General features: G+C 33.9%; 2 protein-coding genes, 1 non-coding gene and 1 pseudogene across 13 annotated transcripts in view; 3 read left to right on the top strand and 1 right to left on the bottom strand.

The window, feature by feature from the left end:
* RAD54B (RAD54 homolog B) overlaps positions 1–24011 on the top strand; it is a 179007-nt gene that overhangs the window by 14767 nt on the left and 140229 nt on the right. For 6 of the 11 annotated variants that reach the window (XM_039877138.1, XM_039877134.1, XM_039877133.1 and 3 more), the window contains one exon: positions 151–319. In XM_039877138.1, the coding sequence (XP_039733072.1) occupies positions 151–319 (169 nt within the window). Of the gene's footprint in view, positions 1–150; positions 320–9251; positions 9356–11870; positions 11938–19653; positions 19721–20730; positions 20781–24011 lie in introns of those variants that run through there. The other 5 variants (XM_039877142.1, XM_039877140.1, XM_039877143.1 and 2 more) reach the window with 5 other exon arrangements.
* On the top strand, positions 12840–12958 carry LOC120614334 (uncharacterized; annotated as a pseudogene).
* FSBP (fibrinogen silencer binding protein) lies at positions 13182–22214 on the top strand. Its single transcript, XM_039877147.1, has 2 exons — positions 13182–16459; positions 20731–22214. Exons 1-2 carry the CDS (start codon positions 16089–16091, stop codon positions 21254–21256), a joined length of 897 nt encoding a protein of 298 aa, XP_039733081.1. The 5' UTR covers positions 13182–16088; the 3' UTR covers positions 21257–22214.
* LOC120614349 (U6 spliceosomal RNA) lies at positions 19576–19678 on the bottom strand. Its single transcript, XR_005655935.1, has one exon. It is a non-coding gene; the product is annotated as a U6 spliceosomal RNA (small nuclear RNA).

The raw sequence follows: 24011 nt of genomic DNA, 5'->3' as shown, positions 1-24011 counted from the left end.
AAAAATTGGATTTTAAATTTATTTAAAAATATCTGTTCTCTTTAGATTTATAGAAACTGGTAGCTCATATTTTTCATTAGGAGTCTGTTATGTAAAAATATGGAAAATTAGATTGAATTTTTGCATAAAATACATACTTTATTCTTTTAGGTTGCTGCAAATGATACTTTACTCCAGTCACAAACTAATCCCAGAATATGCAGTTTAAATCTTCTGCCTGCTGAAGAAAGTGGTAGAGAAATTAATCACGGTGATAATTACAAGGAAAAATACTGTTTTGAAGCACCTGCAATGGCAACATTAGAGCTACATCATACAGGTACGACTGTACTTTCTATTGACCAGTTTTATTACAGTATTACTTAAATTGATTATTTATAAGAATGAATATGTTATATTTGAAAGTTATTGATATATTACCACTAGATTGTTGGCAATTTATATATTTTTTATTGTCATATTATATCTTTAATGATTGGATTAATAGCTTTGTAATTCAAATCTTATACTTTATAATAGGCGTATGTCTAAGACTGTTCATTGAAAACTTATTGGTTAAATATGGCCTTTTCTTCAAGTATCAAAATGTGTTTAAAGATTTGAAAAAAAATTAAAAAAAAATGTTAATAGTACTAAAATTGGACAGGTGAACTGAAATGAGTAAATTGTTAATTCATTATAGTCAAAGGAGTAACTTCACATCAGTTAGATTTGAATTATAAAGGTATGTAATTGCAGAAAAATGAAGCATTTAATAAACGTTCCCTCTTTCCTTTGTTGAATTGAATTAAAATGATTATGGTTCTTTTTGTATCTGTAATAGATGAGTATTTTTCAGGTAATTAAAAAATAATTAGGATTGTTCACAGATGTTTATTTGGCCTTGTGAAAGGCAACATTAAGACCACATTTTTCCAAATTACATTTCATTTATTTTTGATTTAATAAATACATTCAGAGAGAGAGCCCCATCTGCTGGTGTATAGAAGAGTAACTGCCATCCTTTAGATACAGGTGCAAATCAACAAAGTACCTTAAGCGCTTAACCCTTTTGAACAAAGTTCTTGAGCTTTGTGATGATTAATTAATTTTACTTATCATTGGGTTCATTTCTTGCTGAGGAGAGAGCATTTCTTTTTTCCCAACTAGCCAGGATCTTTAGTGCCATTCATGTTCTTTATACCTTTTCAAAAAAGCGGTAACTGGTGTGGAGACAAAGTTGGGAAGGACTTTTGGAGCTTATACCAATTCAGGGAGATCCCTAGATACAGCTCTGGGCATAATAGTTTAGCTGCTGCCCTGTTTCTCTGATTTGCTCTCTCCTTATTTCTTTCCACCTTACCTCCCTCCTTCTTTTCTTCCTTCAATCTTTGTTAGGTGAATATCCTGTTTTTCCAGGCTTTCTTCTCTACTGTCAAGCCTGTGGCAGATAATGATCCATGTATGCTTAATTTTTTCTATCACAGTAGGTAATCCCTTCAGAGAAAGATATTTAGACTCTACAGTATAATATATTCCATCTTACTGATTTATGGCATTATGTTCTACTGTAGTTTTTTATTCCCTTTCCTGCTAAATATGAGAAGAGACTTAAGAGTTAAGATAAATTGAAGAGGGAGTAAATTTACTCAATCCTTAATCTCTTAATCCTTCTCTGATTTAGTACATTCCCTGGACTGGGAAACCTGTGCCAACCTCCTGATACCCTCCTGCCTTTCATTCAGAGAGAGAAGTTAACTGGGGAAAAGAGCATTGTAAGATGCGTGCCGCTTTCTCTGGTGCTTGCTGGAGAGGGATGTTGTATATAGAAAAGTATGGAGATGAAAGACCTATATATCTATCCTTTCAACCCTAGATCTAATCCACCTTAAAGTGAGGTCTAAGCCTATATGTTCCAGTTAAAATATATTCTCATTTCCCCCATCACCTTTTTATTTTGAAAATTTCCTACATCTAGAGAAGAGAATAATTTATTATCCTTAATTCAATAGTTGTTAACATTTTATCTCATTTGTATTTTCTTTTAAATGATATGAGTAAAAGTATGTAAGCATATGCTGGATCTTTTGGATTCACCTTATAATTCAGTATTATTACAAGGTTTCATGTCTGCAAATAAGAACAGGGGTAGACAGAATGTGTAAGTGGTATACTCCTACCAAATGAAGTTTTGTATATTCAAATAGGGTTGGCCAAAGAATTGAGCCATCATATGCCCTATTAGAGAATAGGCTTGTTGAACACAAAACAAAGAACCTGTACCAGATCTGTTGGTACCATATTTATACAGTGATTAGCAGTTTAATTTCAGTAAAATATCACTATCATATTAATGTGATTTTTGAATTTTATTTGTTTTATATTTAATTTATAAATGTTTGATTTTTTTATTGTGATAAAATATTCATAACATAAAAATCACTATTTAACCATTTTAAAGTGTACAGTTCAGTGGCATTTAGCATGTTTATAGTGTTGGGTAACCATTACCACTGCCTAGTTCCAGAACATTTCATCACACTAAAAGGAAACCCTAGACCAACTAATCAGTCCCCATTCCTCACTCTCTTCCTAGGCCTGGTAATCACTAAGTGGCATTTTGTTTCTATGATTTTGCCTGTTCTGGATATTTCATATGAATAGAATTATACAATATATAGTGCCTTATGACCTTTTTAAAAACACAGGTAATGAATGTGCATGGCAAAAAATTCGGAAGTCATGAAGAGCATAGTAAAAAGTCCCCCTTCCCTGATCTGCCATCTAACTTCCTTTCTCACAGGTAACTGGTTACAAGTTTTTAGGGTATCTTTGAGATATTCTATACATTTGAAAACATTTATATGTATATATTTTCTCCATACAAATGAGCATTCACTAGCTGCACAGTTCTATACATTGCATTTTTACTTAATGATGTGTTTTTGAAATCTTTTTGTTAGTAGGCTTAGAACTACCTCTTTGTATTTAAGAGTAACGTAATACTCTATTGTATGGATGATCTGATCAGAAATTCCTAACTGGGCAGGTATGAAGGTCCAGATGATGGCTAACATTTTTTAGCAATAAAGTATTTTAAAATTAAGATATGTACATTATTTTTTTAAACATAGTGCTATTACACACTTTATAGACTACAGTATAGTGTAAACATAACTTTTATATGCAGCGGGAAACCAAAAAATTTATGTGACTCATTTTATTGTGACACTCATTTTATTAAGTAGTGTTCTGGAGCCAAATCTCCAAGCGATATCTCCAAGGTATGCCTGTACTTATACTTTTGAAATTTGACCAATTAATTGTTAAAAAATGTTATTTTTTTGTGCTTTTTAAAGACGTTTTAATGTTATATTTTGAGATTGTTTCAAATTTACAAGAAAATTTAAGAATTGTACAAAGAACTTTGACAAATTTTTCTATATCTGTGTGTGTAATTTTTAAAGAACCAGTTGAGAATAAGTTGCTGACAAGATACCCCATCATTCTAAATTCTGCTGTATGTATTTCCTAAACCAGGGCAGTCTTCTATATAATAAAGTACAAAAGTAGAACCATCAAGGTCAGGAAATTAACTCTGATACAGTGCTATCATCTGATCACAGATCCTGTTCAACTTTTACCGTTTTTCCCAATGATGTTCTTTATGGCAAAAATAGATTTAAAAAATGAATACATGAACATATTTTCTTGCTAGTCCATAATTACGGGTTGTATTTAGCTGTCATGTCCCTTTAGTCTTTAGTCTCCTTTAATCTGGAACAATTTCTTAGTCTTTTCTTGTCTTTTGTACAGAATTTTAATATTCTTAAAGAGTACAGGTCAGTCATTCATAGAATATTCCACAGTTTGGGTTTGTCTGTTGTTTCCTTATGAGTAGATTCAGGCTATACATTTTTGGCAGGAATATCACAGAAATAATTTTTAGTATATCATCAGGAGGCACATGAAGTCAATATAGCCTTTTATTAGTGATAATAAGTGATTACTTGCATAAAATTGGTGTCTGCTGGGTTTATTCACTATAAAATTATTATTTTTGCCTTTGTACTTATTAAATATTTATGGGGAGATACTTTGAAACTATATAAATATCTTATTTTTAATCAAACTTTCACCCAGTAGTTTTAGCTTTCATTGATTCTTGCCTAAATGTGATTCTAGTGACTATTGTTGCCAAGTGGTGATTTTCTAATTTCATCTATATTTATTAGTTGGCATTCTGCTGTAAACAAGAGCTTTCCTCCTCTCCATTATTTGTTAATTGTCACAGGTTCATAAGTTTCTATGTTATTTAATGGATTATAATCTATTATTGTCATTTATTGCGGTGTGCAGATCGCCTCAAGTTTGACCAATGGAAGTCCCCTTTACAAGGACTTCTGTGTTCTTTTGACAATCCCCATTAATCTTTGAGCACGTTTGCACTTTCTGGTACAATAAGATCTTCCTTATCCCAGTTCTTAAGATAAGCCAAGGGCTTTGATTCCCTTTTAATGGGGAATGATATTTAAAAACCAGGATCTGGGTCCTAGGTATGCTCATTGATACTGTAGTGTTATTGCTTTTAACTCTTCCTGTGATCAGTGCTAGGAAATATATATATATATATATATACTTCTCTATATGCTTATCTATCTTTATTAAAAACCACGAGTTCATACTAATATTCCAGTTCAAATTCTATGCCACAGGATTCAGTCTAGTCTTTATTCTTTCCATAGTTGCAGCCCCTTCTTTGATGGTGAAAATATTGGTTATCATTATCCTAAGTACATTTACTTATTTATTCATTTCACTAATCTACCAAAAAGGAACCAAAATTAATGGCAAATATTGTTGTAAATAAGGGAGTGTGAGATTTTATATCCTTATAAAAATGGTTATTAGAACAAAATTTAGACTTTTCTCACAAAAATTATGATTAAGGCCTTTTTTTTTTTGGTTTATGTATGACTATTGACTTAGCACCATCATAAAAAAGATTATTTTTGCAAAATATTTGTGTATTTCTTAAGTTTTCCCAAGGGCCCCAAATCTTTTGATACTTAAATCAATCTCTTTTTAAGTACCCATTATGTCAGCTTTTTGCAAAATTTGCAATTTCATTTTGCAGTTGATTTTTATTATTTTGTCATGTGGTGTTAAAAGAGACTTTGATATTGTAGTTCAGTTTTAAAGGATATTTGAATGGGAACTATTTTTTTAAATTTGTGATCAATTGATGGGCGAATTTTTTTTTTCTAATAGTGACTCTTAATCCCTTATATAACTGTAAGGAATCAGATTCTGAATACTTAAACCCACTATACCCCCCCGCTTTTTTCCCCCATAGAAAAGTATATTAAGAATTCAGGAGGCTATCCTTTGTTTTTTTAATGTTCTTTTAATGATGAGTTGAGTCAAGGAATAAGTAGATGTCTTAGTTTTGGAGTTATGTAGAGTTGTTTCCTAGTCTAGATTATTGGAAAATGTCAGGAGCCCAGTCTGCTAAGAAGGAAACCATGATAGGCGTAAGTCTACCTTTTTATAAAACACCAGTGAATATAATTCTTCCCTAAGTAATTTACCTTTAGTTCTCAGGATTTTTGAGGGGCTTTTGAGGCAACCTACACCCTGGGACTATTCTTTTGAATTCTTGCCTTGGCCAGAAGTGAGTAAATTTACTCAGCTTTATCCTGTAATCAGGACAGTGAAAAAGGATCCTGGTCATTTGAATATTGACCCTCCCTTATGCATCCCTCCAAATCATCTTGAAGCATGTTTGAAACTACTTAGGTATTATGAAGGACCATTTCTAAGAGACTGAGCTACCAAATTCTCTCCTGAGCATAGAGTATTGCTTGCCTTTTTTCTAAGATGGGACAATCATGGGAAAAGGCAACAATCAGATGATAAACATAATGAGTAGTGGTTTTTTTTAATTAAATTTATTTAGGTAACATCTGTTAATAACATAAATTTCAGGTGTACAACTTTATAGTACGACACCACCCGAAGTCTAGTCTCCTTCCGTCACCATATTTTTGATCCCCTTTATCCTCTTTGTCCTCCCTCCACCACCATTCAGTTGTCTTGCAGTGGTTTTTAATTAACATGGATTCTAGATGGTAGTGTGTGTGTCTGTTTATAGGGGAGGGTGTGGTGTAAGACCTAAAATTAAGGGTCAGTATTATGTGCTGCCTTTATACCTGGGGAAATGAGGATGGCCTTGAATGGCCTAACTGCAAGTTCTCCTCCTCACTCTGTTCCTGAGGATATGGTCCCCTAGCTAAACAAATCCTCCTTATTAAATGGATCAGGTGCAGTTTCTGCTTATTCCTGAGTAGTAGGCTTCAGTTCCCTGCCAGCCACAGAATTATTCAAACTAATCTCATTCTCTGCCGACCCCCACCCACCAGGAGCCAGGGCACACTCTACTGTCTTTATATTATAAAGCTTGCCTTCCACAGCCCCAGTGGTTCACTCTCTTACAAAGGGCAACCCCTGTATGGTCTGTCATGAGTATGGTGTCCTCCTCCCCTGGGCTGTGAGTATATGTTACTGCTGCTGATCGCACTTATGTAGTGTCAGGTGTTATATGTTTGTCTAATCCCATAACCCTAGAGCAGAAATCTCTTCTTACAGCTAGGTGAATAGGAGGCAATTCAAACTGAGGGGGATTCATACAGACATGCATTTCCCTAAGGAGTTTCTCAAATAGGCATGTAACTCTTGTCATCCCTTCCCCAAGGCTAAAAAACTACTGCTGTATAAACTTTGTTCTTTTGATGTTAAGTTGTATGAGTTCTTTATATTTTTTGGTTATTCACTCCTTATTGGACATTTCATTGGTAAATAAATTCTTCCACTGAGTAGGTTGTCTTTTTGTTTTGTTAATGATTTTCTTTGCTGTGCAAAATCTTTTATTAATTAATTTTGTGTCTGCTACTTTACAGAATTCATTTATCAATTCCAATAGTTTTTGGTGGACTCTTTAGGATTCTCTCTGTATAGTATCATGCCATCTGTAAATAATGATAGTTTTACTCTTTCCTTTCCAATTTGGATGCATTTATTACTTTTTATTGTCTGATTGCTATGTCTAGGACTTCCAATACTATGTTGAATAAAAGTGGTACAAGTGAACATCCTTGCCTTGATCTTAAAGAAAATAACTTTTAGCTTTTCGCCATTGAGTATGATAGTAGCTCTGGGTTTGTCATATACGGCCTTTATTATGTTGAGGTATGTTCCTTCTTCTCACTTCACTGTCATTTTTTTTTTTTTATAAATGGATGCTGGGTTTTGTCAAATGTTTTTTCTGCATCTAATGATATGATATGACTTTTATCCATCATTTTATTTATTTGGTGTATCATGTTAATTGATTTGCAGATATTGAACCAGCTTTGCATCTTCCACTTGATTGTGGTGTAAACTCTTTTTAATGTATTGCTGAATTTGGTTTGCTAATATTTTGTTGAGGATTTTTACATCTATGTTTCTCAGATATATTGGCCAATAATTTTTATTTTTTGTAATGTCTTTGCCTCTTTTGAAATCAGGATAATGCTTGCCTCATAAAATGAGCTTGGGAGCCCTCCTCTTCAATTTTTTGGAATAGCCTGAGAAGAATAGATGTTAATTTTTCTTTGACTATTTGGTAAAATTCACATGTGAAACCATCTGATCCAGGACTGTTGGGAGTTTTTTGATTACTGATTTGATTTTGTTAGTAGTTATTGGTCTGTTCATATTTAGTGTTTCTTCCTGATTTAGTCTTGGAAGATTGTGTGTTTCTAGGAATTTTTCCATTTCTTCCAGGTTGTTCAGTTTGTTGGTATATAATTATCCATAGTATTTTCTTACATAATCCTTTGTATTTCTGTGGTGTCAGTTGTTACTTACCATTCATTTCTGATTTTATTTATTTGGGTCTTTTTTTCTTGATGAGTTTGGTTAAAGGCGTATCAATTTTGTTTCCCTTTTCAAAGAACCAGCCCTTGGTTTCATTGAGTTCTGTACTTTTTTTAGACTCTATTTTGTTTATTTCTGCTGATCTTTATTATTTCCATTCTTTACCTCACTTTGGGCTTTGTTTGTACTTCTATTTTGAGTTCCTTTAGGTGTAGGGTTAGATAGTTTATTTGAGATTTTTCTTGTTTCTTGAGGTAGGCTTCTGTAGGTGGCCTTATATAGTAAGTGTCGTGTGGGGTCCAGTGGCACAGTCTCCCTGGTTATCTGAGCCTGGTGCTCCAGATGTGTCCCTTGTATGGGTTGTGTGTGCCTTCCTATTGTAGTTGATCCTTGATCGCTGTTGGCACCTCAGTGGGTGGGATTGACTCTGGCTTACGGCTATTAGGACTGGCAGGGTCTGCATCAGATGAGCTGTTGAGCAGCAGCTGATCCCATGGAGTAGGATTCACTACAGTGGGGCAGTGGTGACTGCTGTGTTCACACTTTAGTTGTGTTGTTTATGGACCTCACTGGGTGGTTTTTCTTGCGTGCTCTGAAGTTGGCCACCAGGTATATTGGTTTTGGGGCCTCTTGGGAAGAGCTCTGGTGCAGGTCAACATTAGTCGATGCTTGTATCTGGCCCAGGGCCACCTCATAGGAATTCTAGAGTGATCTGTGGTTGGTAGCTGCTTGTGCTGAGCTTGGAGGCATTTGTGAGAGGCTATGCTGCGAATTGAGGGTGGTTGCCACTTGTGCCAATCTTGGGGCTGCTTAGCAAGAGGTATAGGACATGCTGAGGAAAGCCACTGCTTGTATGGGGTTTGTAGACCTTTGATAAACATTAGGAAAGTTTGCAGTATGAGCTGCTTGTGAGAGCTGCTGCTGGAAGAAGTTTGGGCCAGGGCGTGAATTGGCTAGGGTGGGGAATCACCAGGCTGGGGCTAGTAGTATTAGCCAGGTTGATGGAGACTCAGAGTTGGTTCCCGCCTGTGCCTGTCACTTTGTAAGGGAAGGTTTCAGCAAAGCAGTGATATATACCTGCTAGCATTTCTGCCTCTACCTACCAGCTGTATGGGCAGAAGTCTCAACGAAGGAACAATGGCGCCTCCCAGTACTTCTGTCCTGGAGATTGTTGCCCCTCCAGCCCTCACCATAAAACCAGAGAATTCAATTACTTCCTGTATGTCCCTGGTGGTTTTTGAGCTGCCATTCCTTCCTTTGCTGGAGCGTAGGATGAGTGTGGGTGAGTGAGTCTGTGATCGGGCCCTTTAAGAGATTGCCTGGGTAATAGCAGCCTTTTGTCTCACCTGTAGGGCATTCCTACTGATTTCCACAGCCAGGTGTTCATAGCACTTATGCTCCGAGCTGGGGAACCTCCTGTGGGACTGGGACTTCTCCTCAGGGTGGACTGCCACAGGTGAGATATCTCTCCTCATTATTAACAGCCACACATGCATGGTATGTCATCAGCCTGCTTCACTTCTCTGCTTGTCTTACCAGTCTTGACGTGGCTTCTTTTTTATGTCCTTATTTATAGGACTTGTGTTCAGCTGGACCTCAGGTGGTTCTCAAGAGTGGTTGTTCTGTAATTTAGTTGTAATTTTGATGTGGTCTTAGGAATAGGTGAAGACATCGTTTTCAAACTCTGCTATCTTGACTGGGAGTCTGTTTGTTTTGTTCTAATATTTGGTCTTTAACCCTGGTTTCTCACACAATTTTAAATCCTTGGAATTCCTGGGTGATAGGAATGTCTTTTATTAATGAAGTGACTCTTCGTGGGTTCCTGGATGGGCAGTAGTCATCAAAAAGACCAAGCCATGGTTAGAAGCTTAGCATTTTTAACCCCATCCCCATTCTCTAGAGAAGGGAGAGGGGTTTTAAATGGAGTTCATGTTTAGTCATGCCTATGTGATGTGAAGCCTTCATACAAATATCAAAAGTATGGTTTTGGAGAACTCTTGGGTTGGTGAACATGTAGTGGTTCTTAGAGAGGTTCCATGCCAGAGAGGGCATGGAAGCTGTGTCCCTTCCCCCATACCTCACCCTGTGTATCTCTTCCATCTGAATGTCTGTATCCTTTATCGTATCTTTTTTTTCTTTGTCATGGCCTTTTAGAATAAGCTAGTAAACAGTAAGTAAACTGTTTTCCTGAGTTCTATGGAACTACTCTAGTAAATTAAACCCAAGGGTGGGGGTTTGTGGGAACCTCTGATGTCTAGAAAGAATGACAATCTGGACTTGTGATTGACATCTGAAGTGGAGTGGGGTCACTATCTCCAGGTTGATAGTGTTAGAATTGAGTAGAATTGTAGGACACCCAGCTGGTGTGAGAGAATTGCTTGGTGTGGAGAAAACTCACACATCTAGTGTCAGAAGTGTTATGAGTGTGGTAGTAGTGTGAAAGTAAAGGAGAACCATAGGAGGAGGATTAAGGTTTTCCTTCGGAGGAAGACCTTTTTTAAGTCTCATCTTCCCACATGTTGCATTGTGATGTATTGAACATAATCTTATGTGCCTCCCAAGATTCTCATTTTGACATCTGCCTGCTACCTAGTCTGCCCTGCTGCCCCAGGAAGCTGACCTGTTGCCTAACCTGTGCAAGATTGCATTGTCATTTTTTTTGGCTTTGTTGAGTGTTTACAGGTATTCCTTTTATTTTAAAAAAATCTTGATTTGGAGTTAACAATACAATAATTCTTCATAAAACCTTTCATGACTCAACCAATGAGCACTTGTGAAGACCAAAAAAGAATCATTAAATTAATTGTGTTTCTTTTGGTAGTGATTCATAGCACTTGCACACATATTCCAAATGGTTTTAACAACTGTATTCATGACACGTTTCATATTGTGCTTTAGAAAGTTGAGCACAATATGTTCATTATGTGGAACAAATAAGTGAAATATTAGTTTCTCGTTTTAAAATTTTAATAAATCCAGATTTTTTAACCTAACCTAACAGAGCACCATCTGTTGTGGTAGAAGTATTTCCCCACATTTAACTGAAATTGTTTTTTGACAAATGTAGTAGATTGAAAAATGCCACGAGTTCATATATATATTTGGTCATGAATTGATAGTATTTATTTTTAAATTTGGAAATCATTTGAGATAAAATGTGACAAGTATTTAATAGGGCAGAATCTCTTATATTGTACAACTCATTTAGATCTAAAGTACTTGCAGTTTTTAAAAATATCGAATGAACTGATGTTTGATATCTTAGCTCTTGTATTCTTTAGGCAGTTGTTGGTTACTTAATTGAAGATCTTTCATTTTTAAAATGCATCTTTTAAAATCTTTTTCCTATAATTTTCTAACAATTTCCATAACTGAAATAGTATTTTAAAAGCTCTCTCCATCTAAAAATGGTTTTCTTTTTTCTTGCAAGAAACAAAGCTGTTTTATAGCTGTCTAAAGTTATAAGCTCAGATCTTGTTACAAATTATTTAAAAATATCTCTGGATAGTTCTAATTTAAGGTGACTAAAGTTCATCAGTTCTTGTTTGTTCTTAGATTTACTGTGTATTTGTTGACAATATCTTTTAATATTGTCGTTTATTATCTTAATTATTTTGTACAATAAACAGCTTATTCCTGGTCTGCTGTAGCAAATTGCATTTTGTGTTCATCGTGAAATTTGCAATATGCCTTATTTCATCCTCTTTTTTACTGTTCCAATAAGAGTACTAGCTTCTGCATCTCCATTTAATTCTGCATCAGTAGTGTATTTTCTTTTTATATTAAAAAATTTGCCCATTCTTACTTTTATAGCTAGAGAATTTATAACATAAAGCAGTAATAAGTATTTCAGATTAATAATTACAATTTACACAGGATGTCTCTGTAATTTGTGCTGTTTGCATAGAATATTCAAACAAATCCATTACGTGTTACGTTAGTGCACAGAAAAAAATCATTTTTTTGTTAAGGTAAACTACACCGGTGATGTGGTGATGTATAATGTCAAAGAAAAACTTCACCGGACAAGTTAAACAGGTAAGAAGACTACCTGACACTATTGTAGTAGGGGAGAAGACTGAACTCAACTCCCAAGTACACAGGGATTTATAGTCAAAGCAGGAGAGGGAGGGAGTCAGTGGGTAAAAAATTACTGAGAGGAACTTGGTTAGGTATCGAGAGTGGGGCGAGGAGATTTACGATAAATTGGTTTATCAAGGTTCTTGCCAAATCTGGGCCAAGGCCTAGTTTTTAAGTGGGCTCACAGGAGCCTGACTAAAGTTTGATCAAGGATGGAGCCCTTGTCAATAATATTAGAAACAGCAGTATCATGTGTGATGAAAGAGTTAAGTAAAATATAATAGTATCAAAACAATAAAGTTATGTTTAATGGAAAAATATGCTGCTTCAATTAAAAATTTTTAAGTTTGGATTCCAGAAGTAGCTTTCTGAGGTAGCGTGAGGGGTAATGTGGTCTTTGTCATCTTCCACCATGGTGTACCGTAGCCAGGGCCAAAAAGTGCAGAAAGTGATGATGCAGCCCGTCAACCTAATCTTCAGGTTCTTGCAGAATAGATCTTGGATTCAGATGTGGCTTTATGACTAAGTGAATATGTGGATAGAAGGCTGTATCTTTGGTTTTGATGAGTATGTGAACCTCGTATTAGATGATGCAGAAGAGATTTGTTTTAAAACAAAGTCAAGAAAACAGCTGGGTTGGATCATGCTAAAATGAGATATTTCTCTGCTCCAAAGTGTCTTCAACTAGAAATGACTAATGAAGTGGGAAATAGTTGAGAAGGCAATACTGTTTTTTCTAAGTGTCCTTTATTGGGAGTATAGTTTTTAAACATTTATTTATTTTGCTTTGATTACCCTTATGTTATTACCAGATGACAATAAATGCTATGGGATTGTTTTTATTTAAAAAGTTAAGTTTAGTCTACAGCCATGCCACCCTGAACAAGCTCGATTCCATCTGATCTCTGAAGCTAAGCAGGGCGCGGCCAGGTTAGTACTTGGATGAGAGACCACCTAGGAAGACCAGGTGCTGTAGGCATAAAAAATAAAAAAAAATAAGGGATCGTAAGCTGACAAGGTCCTTGCAATCTGTGAGGTCAATGAAGGGTTGCCTTGCCTTAAAAAAAAAAAAATTAAGTTTAAATTAATAACACTTCTTAAAATTAAGGTCCTCAGTCCCATTAACCACATTTAAAATGCTCAGTAGTGATGTGTGATTCACAGCTACTGTATTGAACGGTGGAGTTGTAGACCTTTATGGAGTGCATTTTCTGACATATTTATGTACTTATCTTCTGTACCTACATATATATATTTTCTGTACTTACAGAAATATTTAGTTTTGTGTATTTTTGGTAAGCATATGGGATTATATTGTATGTATTGCTGACCCTTGAAGAATTTAGGGGTTGGGGTGCAGATACCCCTGCACAACTGAAAATTCATATATAACTTTTAATTCCCCCAAAACTTAACTACTAGTAACCTACTGTTGACTAGAAAGTTTTACTGATAATATAAACAGTCAATTAACACATTTTGTATGTTAAATGTATTATATAGTATATTCTTACAATAAAGTAAGCTAGCGGAAAAAATGGTATTAAGAAAATTATAAGCAATATACATTTACATCACTATATGAATTTATTGAAAAAATCTGCATGTAAATGGAGCTCTGTGGTTCAAACTCGTTCAAGGGTCAACTGTATTTTTGTTTTACTTGTTCTTTTCACTTACCATATATTTTGGAGCTTGTTCTATGTCAGTATCTCTACTTCTTTCATTTTAACGATGCCTAGTGTAGACCGTAGTATTATAAAAAATAATATAAAGGGAGCCACTTTAAAATGGAGTTGGAGCTGCCATCCCAGAGGAACTGTCTTGCACATCTTACTCCTCAGACCTTAGAAATGTTAAAACTGGGCAAAATAACTTTTGGACTGGGCCTAAAGCAACAGTGTGTCCCAAAGAACTGTTTGCAAAGATAACAGAAAAGCAGCTATTATGAATGCTGGACTGAAAATTAAAGACGTTCTTTAAAATTAGCATCACTAAGTTAGCTTATCTGCACCTATAGAAATTCCTTAGCTTATTAACCCCCTTCCTTGTGTTCATGTAATTATTCCCCTTTCCTTTCTCATAAATACCTCTGGATTTCGCCTCCTAATCAGAACACTTTTTAGGTTTCCGTCTGAATCACTGCTTCCTCAATAGGTGTTATTTTGGATCTCGACCACTTGTTTCTTACTTTTGTCATTTGTTTTTAGATTAACAGCTTTAAAAGGTTTTATGTGTGTAAATATGAATGGATCCTCCCAAATCAACATCCAAAATGGCATTTTACACTCCCATCAATAGTACAGAAGAGTGCTCTGTGCCCTGCACCCTTATCCACTCTTGACATTTTCAGTCTTTAAGAATTTTGCCCATCTTATGGATGAGAATCATTTTTAGTATGTATGTCTTTGATAAATAGTGAGATTGAATGGTTTTTCATATTTTTATTAGCATTTCATTTCTTAATACAATACCTATATTACAAAAATAACAGATATTACTTAAAGATGGTATATCTTCTGTATTCTTGCTTTTCTTTGAGTACTTGTGATTCAGTTGCTGGGATGGGTCAGTCTTCAGTTTGCATTTTTGTGGACAAAAATGATTCGCATTACTATTTTCTACAATTTACTGAAGAATAAAACTGCCCTAAAAGACAAGGAAAGGCTAGGACTACTAACAGTCAGATTACCTAGTAGGGTATGGCAGACAACACCTGGCATTCCACAGAACACCCAGCAATCTCACTTTTTTCCTGACAGGTGCACATTTAAAGCTTCTAGCACATTGTCTGGCTCATAGTGAGAACTCGATAAATTTAATTTGCTTCTCTTCCACTGAAAGAATGAAAACAAAGTAATTGCAAATTTATGGCATTTTTGCATAACTACAGTTCCCTGGATAGGAGCTGTATCTAGATTGACTTATGTTTTCCTTGGGCTTTGCACAGTGCTTTGGAGCGTTTTTAATGGGTGTTCATGAATTGTTTGGTTGAATGGAACTGTATTCAAGTATGTTCTAATTCATTCTATCTGGAGAAACATGTATATCGGGAAAAAGAGGCTTATTTTGCTTACGTTGTTATTTAGCATATTTTCAGACAGGGATTAGAAAAAATATTCTAATTATGCAAACTGGTGGCCTTGCAGAATGGCTAGACTAGCTGTTTCTTTTCATAGTCCAGATTTTGTGTGAGTATAGCTAAATAAAAATCCCACTCCAATGATAGCAAATGCGATTTTGTTGTGTGCAGTCTTAAGGCATGATTATGCTGTTCTCACCGTGAAATGGTGATTTTTACACATGATAAAGCAGGCTAGCATATTTACATACATTACAGATAGAATAATTCATTGCTTTAAAAATAATTTTTATCTGCTTTTTAGATTCACTGTTCGACAAAAAATTCTTTTTAAGTAACAAAAATAATACGCATTGGCTACTGGAGACTCTAAAATGAAGGAGAAGCTTAGCTTTACTGTGGAGTCTGAGCCTGGGTGTAACCTAACTAGCTAGAGGGTATGTAATTCCTGATTGACAGCAGGACCAGCGTTATGCAGATTTTGTAAGAGAGAACAGCAGCTCAGAAACAGTGATTAGGAATCACTACATTCACCATTCATATCTTTAGTTTTTAATTCTTCTGTCTCCTGGATTTGTAAACAAATTGCACCAAAACAGTTACTCTTTTGTTTTTATTACAGTGATACTGCAGTGCAGTATCAATCTATCAGCTAGGCATACATGTGTGGAAATTCGGTATTCTTACTAAATTAGCTAATTTTTAGCTGTGTTCCATGCTTATCTCTAGATCTTTGTGTATTAAATTCTATCTTGAGCTGTTCTCTTTATACACAAGTGTGTTTTGCTTGTGCCTTCCTGTCTTCTTCAGTGAGAAGCTTTATGTAGGTCAGGCTTGGCTTAAGCAGATTTCCTGAACCTGCGTCAGCTTAAGCTGGAGGAATTTTAATAAACCCTCCCCTGTAGGCGTGGGCCTAAATGAGGCTAGCCTAGTTAAGCCTGATCTTTTTCTGTGTGTGAAAAGAGCTGAGCAGAGCTGAAGGCTGCATGGTGGTTTCAGAAACTGCCTACTTAATTTGAAAAGAACAATGGTAGGAAAGGCTAGATCTTCCAATTTTACCTTATCTGAAAAGCTTGATTTGCTAAAGCTTGTGAAGCCATATGTGAAAATTCTCGAAGAACACACTAATAAACATTCAGTAATAGTGGAAAAGAATAGATGTTGGGATATCATAGCAATTAACTATAATGCAATTGGAGTAGACCGCCCTCCTCGCACAGCGCAGGGCCTACGCACCCTTTACAAAAGGCTCAAAGAATATGCCAAACAGGAGCTAATGCAGCAAAAAGAGACCCAATCAGATTTTAAAAGCAATATTTCTGAGCCAACCAAGAAAGTTATGGAGATGATTCCCCAGATTTCCAGTTTCCTGGTAAGAGACAGGAACCACATACAAAGGTAAGCTTTATTTTATTTTGTTGTGGAAAATGATGGCGCCTCCTATCTATTGGGCTCTGGCTTAGTTGTGATTGAGATATGCATAGTAAGCATCCCCACGATGGGAGTAGTGAATAGTGTCTTTGTTTTGCATTCTTAAAAAAGAAAAGTGAGGCTATACAGAATTTTTCTGCTGCATTTCATTTAAGCTACTTTTTATCTTCCCTTCCCCCTTCCCTCCTTCTGTAGTTTCTAAAAAGTAAAGGCTAGGAAGGAAAAAATGGGAAATTTGTGACATCACCTCATAAACTTTTTAAGCTTTAAAATTAAAAGATTTAATTAGCTGAGAGATACCTTTTTCTTATTTCATTTAAGATTACATTTAGTGAGAATTTTTAATTTAACATAAAGTTAGTTTTAGGAGAAATGGAACCCTTTATAAAATTGTCAGTCTACACTTACTGAATATTTTTTGAGCTAAAAACCAAAGCAATAATTAAATAAACTTGTTAATGGTATTATTGTATTCATTAAGACAGTTTAAATTATTTTTCTAACTTATATCTAGAATAAATACAGGAAAAGGAATTAATCCCTAATTAGAGTTTATATTACTTCATAAAATTCAAAGTTTTTGTGTTTTTATTCATTAATGGTCTAGTTTCACTTTGATCTTGGGTCATATAGGAAAAAGTATGCTTTCACATACTGCTTTGCAAGGAAATCAAACTGAATTTTAATAGACCAATAAGAGCAAGTGGATTTTTAAAGGGTTAGAAACAGGGGGTTTTTTGGTTAAATTTATGCTCTATAATTACTGCCTGGGAATCTTCAACACTGTTATCTTACTAATTCAAATTTTAACCCCTGGCAAAGATAAAAATGGTGGTTATATTCTTTTGCACCACTCAGGGTAATTTAAAGAAATTGTAAACTTCTTGTTAGTGGAGGGGCCTTTCAAGCTAAGCTTTATAATGTGCTTTCCTATTGGTAGAAGAAGAGTCATATAAATAGAATTATTGATTACCTTTGAAATCTTGAAGAAATTAGGAGAGAAACAGGAGAATGAAACTTTTTAGCCAAACATATTTGTTATTTTGATAATTTGCTGGGATAATTTTTTTGAGACCAGCTTCTCACCATATACTGCTTATTTCTAGTTGATAGCATAATGTGGACACACAGTCTATTAAATCATGAGGCCACTGCTTAAAATGTTCAGTGTGATGACAACTGATTAAATCCTAATATGCAAATGTCCAAAAAACTACAATAAGACCGTTTTATTCTGTGCTACTCATTAAAAAAAATTTCACCCTCAAACCATAGAGAAAAGTGGCTTCTGCATTACAGGTATAAACTTATCTTTTGGCTATTAAGTATAGGCTTTTATAGTTTGAAAACTACATATAGAAACTGTAGTTTTAGTTAGTTGCATATTTTTAAAATACAATGAATATAGAAGAAAAATAGTATCTATATTTTGACCATATATGTGTGTTACTCACAAACATACACACACAGTTAGTCTTTTGGGACAAAAATATTTCTCTGATAAAACGAATTAATTGATTTATACATTTTTATACCTATTGTTTAAACAGTACAATTTTTCAGATTTTAAAGGGAAGAACATTAGAAATAAGCCGTTTAAATGCTTATGTTAGTGTCTACACTGCCATTTTCTGTTAGCATTTTCATTTAATATATTTTTATATATTTAATGTGCTTATATTTATTTGATTGGCATCATCTTGAATCTTAATAAATAATTATCTCAGTTTGTAATTATTCTATAATCTTAATTATGCTTCTGTATAAATATGCATGTTAATTTCTCCAAACTCTCCATTCTTAATAAGAAAAATCTTACTGTTTATATTATTTAATGTATTTAAAAATATACATCTATTTTGTAAGGCTACCTCTAACACATTGATTTATGTCTTTATTTTTACTTCTCTCTAATATCAAATTATATTGTTTTTGTAACCTATTTAACCCTCAAAATTCATATTTGTAAATTTTAGAAGTCCTTCTGTTTATCATTTTTTATGACTTTCTCTAAAGTATTTTTTACATAATGGCCCTACTTGTAATGTTTCAACTAAAATGGAGTAGAATATTCTATTTTTAATTTACATAGGAATATATTGTCTCTGTCTAATTGTATACTAATTTGGAATAGTAATTAGATTTTTAAAAATTTAATTTTCATCTGTGGTTTTAATCTTTTCCCATTTCAGGTTTTAGAGATGTTAATAAAAGAAAATCTTACTAATTTGAATTACATTTATATTCCATTGTTTTCTTTTTGAAAATCATAAGATGACAATAAAGATAAGAATGAAAGTGAATGAATTCATGTAATCGACAAATAGATTTTTTTATAATATACTATATATCTTATTATTTCATTTGTATGTATCCCTTATATAAATAGCTGATATTTTTGGCAGTTTAATGCCATTAGTGACATGGGAGTTTTAACTTTTTTCCCTTATGTTCTACTTGAACTTGTTCCAGCATGTAAATCATCCATGTAGAATATATTGCTAACTATGCTACTTATTTATCATTTGTTAAATGTTCTCTAGATAATATTAAGTATAGCATTTTTCCATTAATGTTCCAGTAATCTCTTTCCCTTCTATAACTTTTATTTTTGAGTTAGGCAGAAGTAAAAATAAAATAAAAATTCTCAAGAAACAAAATTATATGTTCTTAATTAACAGCTTCATGTTACACATGAAATTATTTTTTAAAAAACAGAATTTTAAGCTACATTGTATTTATGTCATAACAAATAGTTATTACAAAGATTTTTTTAATTTGAAAAGCTTTTTTACTTACTTTGCCATTATCGTTTTACATACAGATATCACCTTGTGAATACACACACACACACACACACACACACACACACATACACACATACACACATACACATACACACAAAACGCATGTCAAGATAATTCTGTTGCACATAAAATACAGATCGGATATATATTTCTTCATTTTTAAAGAACCATTTTGTTCTCCACACTTGCAAGTATAAAAATAGAATACTTTCCCAACCATACTTACGTTAGGAGTAAAACTTAGAGTTACATGTAATTTTTTCACAAATATATGTTAAAAATATGGAATGTTTCATGAATTTATGTGTTATCTTTGTGCAGGGGCCACACTCATTTTCTTCATATCATTCCAATTTCAGTATATGTGCTGCGGAAGAACGCTGTCAAAATTTAAATTATGCTAAAACTGTAGAAGCCTCTGGTAGGAATGCTTATTTTATGGAAATTACATATAAATTTAATAAACTTTCAATAGATGTATATAGGCCATTTAAAAACATTGCATTAAAATGACCATTTTCTTTAATCAATCAACATATGAGGAGCAGCTACTAGGTAGTACAGTTTTATTTTTATTTTTTTAACACCTACAGTACCTGGTCTTCCTAGGTGGTCTCCCATCCAAGTACTAACCAGGCCGGACCCTGCTTAGCTTCCGAGATCAGACAGGATCCAGACAGTTCAGGGTGACATGGTGGTAGACAGTACAGTGTTATTCTAGGTGCCGGGGATACAATGGTGGATATACATGCTTGGCCTGTGAACGTTACCTGACCAGTGGTTGAAAGGGCAACTGAGTCATGTGGTTTAGGATAGGTAAGACTAAAATAAACACCATTGCATCCAAAATTGGATGTTAAGATAACCCTGATGATCAGGCATATTGAAAGCCATACAAAATCTTGATTTTTTTTTTTTTTTTGACAAATACTGAAATTATTACTTCCCATAGATGGCCTTCTGTTGTCCTTCTAAAAATCTTGGACCTTGGTGATTTTTAGATCAGTCCAGGAGAGCAAAAGCAGATTGAGGGCTAAGGTATGAGGATAGCAAGGCCCAGAATGCATTAAATGGCCCTCTCTACCATTAAGGAACATCAGGCTTGTAGGAACAATTGGTGTCTGAGAGCATTAAAAATGGCTGTTCTTTTTTATTTACCTCCTTGGCCTTGTGTAGTATTTGTAATTTCTTGTCCTTTTTAGAGCCTGATTTTAAAGTTAAGGATGAGAGAGAGCTATATGCATATATTATTAAAATTCTAAACTTAGTCACTTTTCATCTGTTATTCCAAGGATTAAATATTTTTTTGTTTCATTATTTTCTTTATATTTTTAAAACTTGATAATTTAATGTGTATTAAACATGAAATTATGGTATATATTCTTGTTTTCATTTGATTTACATTTTATAATGCTTTTTTGTGTGCTATAGTGCAAACTTGGATGAGGAAGCACAGGCTGGTACCAGTTCACTACAGGTAATGTTGGATCACCATCCAGTTGCTATTACAGTAGAGGTGAAGCAAGAAGAAGACATTAAGCCCCCTCCTCCACTGGTTTTAAATTCTCAACAGAGTTATACTTTAGAGCAAAGAGAAGAACATGAATTAGTTCATGTTATGGAAAGATCTGTGTCGCCATCACTTTCCTCTGTTGATATGAGAATGACATCGTCTCCATCTTCTATACCAAGGAGAGATGATTTTTTTCAACATGAGAATGGAGGACACTTTAGGTCACAATTAGGGTATGATCCTCAGATTCTGCAAATGCTGAAAGAGGAGCATCAGATGATTTTAGAAAATCAAAAAAATTTTGGATTATATGTTCAGGAGAAGAGGGATGGATTGAAGAGAAGGCAGCAACTAGAAGAAGAGCTGCTGAGAACAAAAATTGAAGTGGAGAAGCTGAAAGCAATTCGCTTACGGCATGATCTGCCTGAATGTAATAGTTTCTAAGATGTTTTTTCAGTCTCGCAATTTGATAATTTTAATTTTGGCCAAATTACTTTCATTTGGGAATAAGCAGAATACATATGCTTAAAAAATGTTTATCTCTTATTATGAAAAAATCTTTTTGACATTATTTTCTAATTTTTTAATTTCTTTTGAAATACATTCAAATTTATTCATTGGTTGATGCAGTTATTTTTGTCTTCCCTCTGAAATTTTTTCTAAGAAGTCTTTATTATTGGCCTTACAAAAGATGTTTTATTTTGATTTAAGATATTACATACATAAATATTCTTTCAAAGTCCCGAATCTTCAACTTTTTAAATTAAAGCTTTGAAATCTATAGTTCAAGATTTTTAAGTCAGTCTAATTTAGAAGCAATACTAGCGTAATAGTAGCATTTTGTCTGTATGACATTGATTTTTATGCTTTCATTTTTTGAAGGAGAAAGTCCGATGATTTTAGAGATGGTAGGTATTTGGAGATCACTTTTTCCCACCTCTTCAGTTTAGAAGGTAATGAAACTGAAGTTCAGGGAGAACTCAGTGACTTACTTGATGTAACAAAGCTATTTATGGCAGAGCAAGGACCAGCACGGAGTTTCGTTTCTCTGTAATTTTCCCCCTTGCTCTTCTGTAGAAGTAAAAATCCACTCAGATGTCCTCTGTGTTAAAAAATTGGAAGTGTTTATTTCATCAAAATAGTTTTTAAAGATTGCGAGCTTATAAAATTAGGGTGATTGTATCAGTTACCTCCACCCTCCCTCCCTTTTTTGTCCAGCAAAATAAGATATTTTTTTGGAGCTATTATGTATTTTGGCTGTAATGAATGTAAATGACATTCATTTTTAATGTCTTATTTTGAAAAAGATTTCTTAAACTGGACTTTAGGTGGTAAACACAACAGAATATACAGATGTCAAATTATAATGTACACCTGAAAATTATATAATCATATTAACCAGTGTTACCCCAATAAACTTAATTAAAAAAAAAAGATTTCTTTCACAGTAAAAATTTTAATGAACAAAATTAAAATTTTACAGACTGAAAATAGCAAAAAGTATGTTTAAAATTTATGATATAATCTGTAATTTTTTTGGTAAATATTGCTATTTTAGTATTTGTGGAAATAAAACCTCGATTCTTAAAGCACACATGTTAAATTTAAGTTAAATCTTTAGTATGTATGTTATTTAAGGATTTCTATTTTTCCCCAGGCTTTGTTGAGGAAGAATTTTTAAGCCAATATTTAGAATGAGTTAGGTAGAATTTCAGCAGTATGGTGAAGGGATGTTTAAGTCAAAAGTGAGCAGCATGAAAAAAGGCCTAGAGAATGGGGAAAAGTGGATCAGGGTGTACAAGTACAAATACAGTGCTAAACTAGGTGATTTTATGTGAGTGTAGAGGGCCAATTAGGGTAGTGGTAACTTGGGCTAGGATATCTCCTTTGTTGGGGTACCTACTGTTAAGCTCCAGCAGAAGTTTTACATGTAGGAATAAGCCAGAAACCTGCATTTTCTGTGAAATTTTCCAATTTTAAAAATGTTGCAAGTAATTCAAAATGTTTTAAAAATACTACACAGAGAAAACATGAGTGGGCCTCATTTAGCCCGTGGGCTTCCAGTTTGTGGCCTTTGGAGTAGAGCAATGGTTCGTAAAGAATAGATCCTTATCAGCAGCATCAGAATCACTTGAGAACTAGTAAATCCATACCTTTCGAAGCAGAAACTCTGGAGGTGAAGTCCCAGTCTATTTTAACAAACCCTTTAGAGATTCTGATGCAAGCTAAAGTTTGAGAACCACTGTAATCAAGTGTTTTGGAACCTATCTTCGTACCTAAATTGTACCAGGTTCTCAAAAAAAAAAAAATTGTTGAAAAAAGGAGTGGATGAAGATGAAGTTTGAGGTATATCAATTTGGAAGTTGATTGGCACCAGATTATAGATTATGTTAAAAGCTATTTTCAGGAATCAAATTTGAATATACAATGAGAAACCATTGAAGGCTTTTGATTAGGGGGATATAAATTAGAGCTTTAAATTAGTGTTTTAATAGCAGCTTTTAGGGGTGGGCATTGTAGCGAGAGGAAACTAAATCTGAAATTTAGGTTGTGGCTATAGAAATAGAAATAATAAAAATAAAAGGAACTCATGGCACTATTTTAGCTTGTTGATCACTTAATTTTATTGACATTTTATATCTGTTATTAAATATTTTATAAAAATTGATTGAATGACATATCCTTTTGTCAATTTCATCTTTAATCTGTGCTGTGACTTTTCTTTGAGTCTAATGAACCTTATAATTCTAATTTGAGGTAATGTTATTACAATATAATTCTAGTAAATACATTTACAGTAGTCAGCTTTAACTTTTTGAGATTATTGAAAGCAAATTACTATATATAATATAATTCATATTACGATCTCAGCATGCTACTACTTAGAATTGATGATGAATGTTCAATTTGAATGTTTACTGTGTAGCTAAATCAGAGTTTCTGAAGTGTGTTCTGTTGAACATTAATTCTGTGAGATGTTTATAGGAAAGAGTCCTGTGTTCAGAAAAGTACAGCGTACATAATTTTTGGTGAGTAGGTTCTAAAATCAGTGTGGAAGGTAAAAATGTATATACAAAATTGCCCTTAAATTCTGTTGCTGCTCATAAAATAGTTGTAAACATATTCTGCTATGGTCAGATTGTTCTCCAGCATTGTTCAAGATTGCTGTTTCTTTGGTTATGTTGGGTGACAAATTTGT

This window comes from Pteropus medius, unplaced genomic scaffold (genome assembly GCF_902729225.1).
Source record: "Pteropus medius unplaced genomic scaffold, Ma_sr-lr_union100, whole genome shotgun sequence".
NCBI classification, from domain to species: Eukaryota; Metazoa; Chordata; class Mammalia; order Chiroptera; family Pteropodidae; genus Pteropus; species Pteropus medius.
Note: the sequence above shows the minus strand (reverse complement) of the source record. Positions and strands in the feature narration are given on the sequence as shown.

Bases quoted from the DNA above. Each gene is read 5' to 3' on its own strand.
- FSBP (XM_039877147.1), top strand. From the start codon at position 16,089: ATGGTAGGAAAGGCTAGATCTTCCAATTTTACCTTATCTGAAAAGCTT. The intron at 16,460-20,730 runs GTAAGCTTTATT...TGTGTGCTATAG, and splicing joins GACAGGAACCACATACAAAG to TGCAAACTTGGATGAGGAAG.